The 8,688-nt window shown below is 42.9% G+C and overlaps 1 protein-coding gene across 1 annotated transcript; it reads left to right on the top strand.

The window, feature by feature from the left end:
• The first annotated feature begins 287 nt into the window (after positions 1–287).
• On the top strand, positions 288–1,638 carry LOC147888551 (tropinone reductase homolog At1g07440-like). The gene is made up of 5 exons (XM_087392822.1): positions 288–422; positions 537–744; positions 853–1,075; positions 1,169–1,275; positions 1,380–1,638. The coding sequence occupies exons 1-5, from the start codon at positions 331–333 to the stop codon at positions 1,551–1,553; spliced, it is 804 nt and encodes a 267-aa protein (XP_087248948.1). The 5' UTR covers positions 288–330; the 3' UTR covers positions 1,554–1,638.
• Positions 1,639–8,688: the final 7,050 nt, after the last annotated feature.

Raw genomic sequence — 8,688 nt, 5'->3', positions numbered from 1 at the left:
AAAATCCTCTTTAGATGAGAGACACTTGCACCTCCCTTTTGAATAGGACTTCCCTTTTTGGTAATCCCCCAGCATGTTGGGGTGGTTGTCTTTTTCTTTTCTTCCAATTTATTGAAATCGCAGCTTTTCGAGAGAAAAAAAAAGTGATTCTAAGTGCAACATTTGACATCCGCACGGCTCTTATTTACATGGTCATGCGTGACATCAGAAGAAGAAGAAACTCTTTATTCGATTCCGTGTCTTCCACTCTTTATACTTTTTCGTGGTTGACTCACATTAAACCGGTATTTAGCTGCATCATGCATTCAATACAGTAGAGACCTGTTCATCATGGATAGCCGTCCTTTCTCATCTTCTCTGTCAGCTCGTTGGAGCTTGCAAGGGCGCACAGCACTGGTTACTGGTGGTACTCGAGGCATTGGGTAACCACACACGCACTTTCTTTTGTGACTTCTTGTTTGCGGTTATACGGTGCGTCAGGAAAAGAACCTTGCTGTGTTGCAGCTCAGCTCATCCGTTGCATTGCCATCCCGCAGGAAGGCCATCGTGGAGGAGCTGGCCGGTCTGGGAGCATCAGTGTATACCTGTGCCCGCACAGCAGCTCATATGGAAGAACGCCTAAAGGAATGGAAAGACGCTGGATTTGCTGTAGAGGGTTCAATTTGCGATGCAACTTCAGCCGAGTCACGCATCCAACTGGTACAAGAAGTTTCTAGGCATTTCGACGGGAAGTTGGATATTCTGGTAGGCTACCTCTTAGCGCTAGATCCTCACGCACAAGCTCTGCTTAATTTGGGAGCTCTCAAACATGCAATGTTCTTGTAAGTTTATGCTGTTCAATACTGACCGCAGGTTCACAACGTGGGCGGAACTACCAACCCAAAGCCAACCACAGATGTCCCGAAAGAAGATTATGATTTCGTCATGGCAACAAACTTGGAATCCGCTTTCCACTTATCGCAGCTCAGCCATCCTTTGCTAAAGGCTTCGGGGAGAGGACGAATGGTGTTCATCAGCTCCGTCGGCAGTTTCATTACCGCTGCAATCCCTTTTACAGTATATCAACTCGCAAAAGGTACCCTTCGCAGTTCTCCTCTCCCTCTTTCACTGGGATCCCGGTACTCGACGAATAGTTGAATGAACTAAATGCCAGTGCATGATTTTGCAGCCGGGATGAATCAGTTGACCAGGGCGCTGGCAGTGGAGTGGGTCAAGGATGGCATCTTGGTGAACGCCGTGGCTCCGGGAGTCATAGCAACGGAGCTCGCGGCTGAGGTGATGCACGCACCATTAGTTTCGAAGGTTTTCTTTCTCCGTTTTCTCGTTTCTTTTGATTATCAGATTGCTGATGTGCTGAGTGCGGAGATGATGTCATGCAGGTGTTAGCCGGGCAGTCGGAGAAGATTGTGAAAGACATTCCATTGGGGCGAACAGGAGAACCCCAAGAGGTGGCTGCAGCTGTGGCGTTCTTGTGCATGCCTTGTTCATCCTTCGTCATGGGTTCCATGCTGGTGGTTGACGGTGGAACCGCAATTCGCCCTGCCTTTTCCTGATGGTTTTACGACATCGCTTTTGCAACTTTTGCGATTGACTCATACAGTCTCAGCGAGCACTATTTATATTCAACGTTTTGAAACGTTTGGTTAAAACAAAAAAACTAGTGTAGAACCCGCGGCAAGCCACGTTGGAAAAATTTATGATCATGTGATCATAATTGTTTCTTCTAAAAAATTATTTTAATGATTAAAGAACAAATTAGTTCTAATTTTTATTAAATTTACATTTTTTCATAATAATAAATTTCAAACACTTCTATATATATTCCATTGTTTGAATTTATTGTCCTAGAGAGTTAATTTATATATCTTGAACTATACTTTCAAGATCATTGATTCTATTGTTTTGATAATCTACTGAGTGCTTATAAGTATCTATCAAATCCTCTTAATACTTTACAATTTTATTTTTACTTTTTTTTGCTGCCAATAGCAACTTTGATCGTTGTTTTGAAATCAAAGTTGTAACTTTCTTTAGATCTTTGAGTTACTGTTGTATCTTTGAGTTGCCGTTGTATCTTTAAATCTACATTTCTCACTTTTTTAATATTTAATGTCTTCTGTGTCATAGATCTCTGACACCTTCTTGATGCATAATTTTATTTTTGAATTTGTTAAAAAATAAATATTTTGAAGTTATGCAAGTTCGATTTTGCATATAATAGAAAAACTCATAGTTTATTCTGTTACTTATACTTCTTATTTGAAGATATTACTTTTTCATTTTAAGAAAATTGATTAAATAGAGTTTTATGGGATATTGAACGAGTCTTTAATATTTGCTTTTCATGTAGAATTTGGATTTCTCTCATTCCTACATAGCTATATATTTTTATCCAACCATTTGGTATGAAAGATTCAGTAACAATGTGTAAATCAAAATCTTTTGAATAGTTATGTCTCAATTATGTAGGTAATATGTTATTTTTTTACCCTTGGAATAGTTTATGATAATAAATATGCTGATGCAATTACAAATTGCATCATCATAGTTTATTAATCTTAGAGAATGCGCCAGTAGAAAGCGAACTATAGTTATCGATGGTGATTCTCATAGATGACCTTATTCAAGGCATCTGCCCGTGAAGCAATTATCGCGAAGGACCACAAACAGGACATGCATGGTAACCTGATCTAGTGAGACCTAAACAATAGACGCAGTTCCATAAGCAAGGTGGGTTTAGGATGCCACATCAATTGCCCACTCATAATTAAAAGTTCAATGCTTACCTGAACACTCGCCATAGCCTGGGAAGTCATGCATCGTCCACATCAAGACTGCTTCACAGTTGAAGTATTGTGACGAGGGAGGCTTGCTCACGTCATGCACCTTGATACTTCTCCAAAGTACCTCCACTTCATCAATCAAAGGCTCCATATAAACACCTAGATTTTTGACTTTATGTTTCCATGGAATTAGAAAGGATAACATAACATGTCCTCTCTTAATTGCCATAGAGGGTGGAAGATTATAATTTACCAATATCATTGGCCATACACTGTAAGAGGTGCTTTGGAAAAGTAATATAAAATAGGTGGAGATGGATATTATATTGGATTATTCCCTCCATGTAGGATAGGCCCATGTGGGGGGAGCGTAGATAGAGTGTGTTTCTATTTGCAAGCAGATTGTGAGAGATGGCCTAGCCCACAAGACTGCGAATCCCACCGTTCAGCAAAAGCAAAAAGTTGGACAGCACTAACTATCCACTCTGGAAGTTCAAGATGAAGACCATCCTAAGCACATACGAGCTTTGGGATATTGCTACTGGGGTGGATGTGAAGCCGGTTCTGAGACTAAATCTGGCCAATGTAGCACAATAGATAGTACTACTGTAGACCAGATTTTTGTGTGGACAAGAAGAAATGCAGATGCGCTGTGTTCTATTCTTTGCAGTGTAAGTGATTCTATCATGGCGTTAATTCAACATGTCCCCACAATGGAGGAGGCATGGACGATCTTGAAAAATCAGTACGAGACCACGAATCAGATGCAGATTCAGAATTTGGAGACTCAACTTGCGAACGAGAAACTGTCTGAGTCTAAAATAGCAGAGAAGTTTATCACCAGGGTGAAGAATCAGCGCAATCAGATGACTACATTGGCATCACCATCACCAGCGAGAATCTAGCACGAAGGTGCATGTACAGATTCTCCCACCAAAGTATGATGGTCTTGTTATGGCAATGAATACGTAGAACAAAAATCTGTCCCTCAACTTTGAGGATTTCAGCGCAATGCTTCTAGAGGAGATGCATCAAAAGATGAGGACTGGACTTTCTCGGCTGGATCAAAGAAACGTAAGGGTAAGGACTTTGGTAACCCATCTTCTTCTCATGATAAAAAGAGAAAGAAGAAGATCAAGTGCTTCTATTGCAACAAGGCAGGGCACAAGCAGAATGAGTGCCAAAAGAAGATTGCAGATGAGAAGAACAGAGTAAAGAAAGAGTCCAGCAACAGCATGCAAGCAATACCAGTAGAGATATTCGTAGCAATTGAGGAGATTTGCACGGAGGCAGTTCATGTACCTGTGGATGAACCTTGAATTATTGACAGTGGTGCATCATGCCACATGACCAGTCAAAAGGATTGGTATACCTCTCTACATCCGGTAGGGAATGACATCTTGGTAGCAGTCGGCCATGATGCAAAATGTCTAGCAAAAGGAAAAGGTACAATTGCTCTCAAGCCAGATGGAGTTGTAAAACAGTTGTCCGATGTTCTTTATGTGCCAAATATCAAGAGGAACTTGTTGTCCATTTCTACGATCACGGATCGAGACCTCAAAGTTCACTTCGATAAGAATGGCGCAAAGATTTTGGATCTTCAAGGGAAGGTCATTGTTAAAGGTACATGGCATAGCAACATCTACGAACTCTCATCTTTCAGTGCTCAAGCTGATGTGAGCAGCACTAAGCTGTGGCATGAGAGATTTGGTCATCTAAACCTTATTTCTTTAAAGAAGATGCATAACAACGGAATGATTGCAGACCTACCTGAAATTACAGATCTACCTGATGTATGTGAACCTTACATGATGGGCAAGTAGCATCGGCAGCCCTTTCTTAAACAGGCTAGCAGGGCAAAGGCTCCTCTAGAGCTCGTTCACACGGACCTCTGCAAAAAGATGGAGATGGAAGCTTTGGGTGGTCCCTACTACTTCATGATGCTGATCGACAATTATAGTAGAAGGATATGGATATACTTCCTTAAGACTAAAGATGAGGCTTTTAGTAAGTTCAAAGAATGGCATGTAATGGTCGAGAAAGAAACGGCGAGGAAGGTGAAGTAGTTGAGATCAGACAGAGGTGTTGAGTTCACATCAAGTGAATTCGAAAGTTACTACAAAAGTCACAGGATTAAGAGGCAGAAACCCTCACAACGTACACCATAGCAAAATGGAGTAGCAGAGCACAAGATGTGTATCATCTATGAAATGGGCAGGAGTATGATGAAAGGGAAAGATTTGCCAAACTCTTTCTAGGCTGGAGCATGTAACACGGTAGTTTACATTCTGAATCATAGCTACATGAAGGCTGTGAGTGAGATGACTCCACTGCAGGCCTTTGCTGGTAAGAAACCTTTAGCTGTACATTTCAGAGTTTTTGGATGTGACTGTTTTGTGCATGTCCCTGATGCTAATAGGACCAAATGGGAACTGAAGAGCTGGAAGTGTATTTTCTTGGGCTACAGTGAAGAGGCGAAGGGTGACCGTCTCTATAATCTTGTTACCAAAAGGAGGTAATAGTAAGTTGTGATGTGGTCTTCTTAGAACAGCCGCATCAATTGGAGAAGGATGCTTCCTTCCCAGACAACTAGGACCAGGATATCCATCCAGTACAACCACCAATAGCAGACCGAACTCCCCCAATGGTGCTTGGGAGGATTCAAGATAAAGAAGAGGAAAAAGAGCTTCCATGACCACAATGGCAACGGCCATTCCCAAAGTGGGTAAAGCAGCTTTTGGACGATAGAGAACCTCTAGCCATTGAGGAGGAACCATCCGAACACTGCCAGTCCAAGAGATTAGAGGAGCAAAGAAGGGTGCAAGAACACTTGGTCAACTACGCTTTGATGACAGAGGTGATCCATGCTAAAGAAGCCAAGTGTCTTGAAGAGGCACAGGGTGATGATAGGTGGATGGAGGCTATGTAGTCGGAGTATGGCTCTATAATGAAGAACAACACTTGGGACCTCATGGATCGACCACCAAAACGCAAGGTAATCGGCACCAAGTGGGTGTACAAGACCAAGTACAAGTCCCACGGCACATTGGATAAGTATAAGGCTCGGCTTGTGGAAAAAGGATTCGCACAAGTACATGGTTTTGATTATCAGGATACTTTTGCTCGCACATCTCGACTAACCACAATTCGCAGTGTTTTGGCTTTAGTAGCATAGGGAAGTTGACCCCTGCTTCAAATGGATGTAAAATCTGCCTTTCTGAATGGCTATCTCAAGGAGGAGGTATACGTGGAACAACCACTAGGTTTTGTGATCCTCGGTTCGATCCCTAGTTCAGAAGGTAAAGTCTGTAAAATGAAGAAGACACTTTATGGCTTAAAACAGGCCCCACGAGTGTGGTACCAGTAGATTGATGCCTACTTTCTGCAAAACAGGTTCAGGAGGAGCCCATTTGATGCAAATTTGTATATCTACAAAGAAGGATGCAGGTGTATGATCATGGTCCTTTATGTGGATGACCTTGTCATAACAGGGAACCATGAAGAGAAGATCTCATAGACAAAGCAGTTGCTAGGAAGAGAGTTTGAAATGATAGACCTCGGAGTGATGCATTTCTGTTTGGGGATTGAGATTTGGTAAGAGCCAAAACAAATCTTCATCTCACAGCTGAAGTATGCTGGAGAGATACTGAAGGCATTTGGCATGGCTGAGTGCAAGACAGTTGGCACCCCTATGGAGGTTGATGTGAAGCTCTCAAATGAGGATTCATCACCACTGGTTGATGAAGCAAAGTACAGAAGGCTTGTGGGCAGTTTGATTTACTTGTACAACATGTAGCCGAACATCAGCTTTGCGACTGGTGTACTAAGCAAGTTTTCCAATAAGCCTCGGGAGAACCATTGGAGAGCAGGGATGCGGGTGCTGAAATACATCAAAGGCACACTTGAAAGGCACACTTGATTATGGCATCACCTATACCAAGGGCAACACCTTGACCGGATTCTGTGACTCGGATTGGGCAGGAGAAGTGGATAGTAGGAGATCAATGACAGGTCACTATTTCTCACTTGGATCTAAAGCTGTGTCATGGGTCAGCAAGAAGCAACCCACAGTTGCTCTTTCTTCTACCGAGGCTGAGCACAAATCAGCATGTTTTGCGTCTTGTGAGGCAGTATGGTTGAGGAGGATTTTAGGGGACATGGGTGCAGTGCAGAACAAGCCTACGCAGTTATCATGTGACAATTAGAGTTGCATGGCAATTGCAAAGAACCCTATGTTCCATGCTCACACAAAACACATTGAGATTCAATATCACTTTGTACGTGAGCTCATCATGGATGGAGAGGTCAACTTGGTGTACTGTCCAACTATAGAGAATGTTGCGGACATCTTCACGAAGGCTCTTGGAGGAGACTTGCTGGAGAGGCATCTTCATCGACTTGGCATTGGGCTGAAAAAGCAAGTTCACTTGCGGGTGGACATTGAGGGGGGTTGTTAGATATCAATGCTCCGCTCTGATGTAAGCGGAAGCTAGCTAACTCTACTTGTAAGCCCCCCATATGAGGAGAAGGCATTTCATGAGTAGCTCAATTATCCGGTAGGTCCTGGTTTGGACACTAGATGGGGGCCATGTGTGGCCTGATGGCTGGACGGCTTCAGATAGAGTTGGCACATGGCCAACTAGGCTACATGCAAGTGCAGAAAGGCATCCCATGACTGACCGCACTAAGGGTAGACGAGGCATTTCCTGAGGCAGCTCACTCTCAAGTTGTGGGACCCGCCGTTTGGAGCCCCAGATGATCCCAGATGGCTCTAAGCCGAATGAAAACCACAGGTAAGTTGCTCTAGTTTGCACCACAGTTCTATCGTGTGGTGGGTGGCCTATCTCAGGACCAACCCCCAGTCAGCCATTTTGGGCGGACTAGGTCAGTCTCCCAATTGGATCTAACCAACTACGATTGGTGGCTATATAAGACCAAGCCCGTGAAGCCCATATTTATCACTGGCTATAGCAACCCTAATTCCTTAGCATCCAACCTCCATTTTCTATTGTTTCCAGCATGCCATTGAAGCTTCTCACATAGAAGCACACAGTTGGGAGCAATGCCATCTATTGTATCAATTTTATAGTAATCAAAATTTTAATTCTCCATACTATCTGGTTTTCTATCTTGCATACGAGATCCTATTATCTGTTGAGCACGGATGTTGTACTATTTTCTTACATTTTGTCACTCCCAATATCTCAGAGGCACATAGGCATACAATGCAATTTTTGTGGCAACTTTTCATCGACTTGTGGAACAGTGGTCACACAGCAAAAACAGGGCACTTTTCTAAGTGCTTGTGGAAAACTTTTACCACCAAAACGAGCCCTGAAATGGCCTCTAATCAAAAAAATAACACTAATCCTCCTACCAAGACACCGGAAACTTGGTTTGCTTTCTTGAGCTCCTTACTCTGAAGAGAGTGGGAGAGAAGTAAGGAGTCTCACTTGCAGCTTTCTCACATACACAATGGGGGAATACACACAAAGGTGGAGGTTTAAATTAGTTTACATCTTCTTAGTTGTGAAAGTCAAAAGAACTCTCTCTAATTACAAAAGGAATCGATGAACCCTATATGTGGATCTCAAACCAAACTCAGCTAACCTAAGTGGCATACTAACTGAGCCACTAACTAGAGTACATAAAGATAGATGTCATCCAGCTATTATTCATGGGTGGTGTACCAACCGCATTTGTAGCTAACAAGTCGGTCACATAAATGCACAACGGTCACCCTGGCATATTGCAAGTGGACCTCGATATCTCAACACTCCCCCTCAAGCTCAATCCCAATTCCTACACACACCAAGCAGGTCTCTGAACTTGCACATCTTCTCTGTGCCCAATGCCTTCGTCAATATGTCAGCGACCTGATCCTCGATACTGACATAAACTAGAT

Source organism: Dipteris shenzhenensis, chromosome 21, assembly GCF_047967505.1.
Source record: "Dipteris shenzhenensis isolate YYH24624 ecotype China chromosome 21, Dip_SZ_1.0, whole genome shotgun sequence".
Lineage (NCBI taxonomy): Eukaryota > Viridiplantae > Streptophyta > Polypodiopsida > Gleicheniales > Dipteridaceae > Dipteris > Dipteris shenzhenensis.
This window is presented reverse-complemented; position numbering and strand designations above follow the sequence as displayed.

Bases quoted from the DNA above. Each gene is read 5' to 3' on its own strand.
- LOC147888551 (XM_087392822.1), top strand. From the start codon at position 331: ATGGATAGCCGTCCTTTCTCATCTTCTCTGTCAGCTCGTTGGAGCTTG. The intron at 423-536 runs GTAACCACACAC...GCCATCCCGCAG, and splicing joins GGTGGTACTCGAGGCATTGG to GAAGGCCATCGTGGAGGAGC. The intron at 1,276-1,379 runs GTGATGCACGCA...GATGTCATGCAG, and splicing joins CAACGGAGCTCGCGGCTGAG to GTGTTAGCCGGGCAGTCGGA.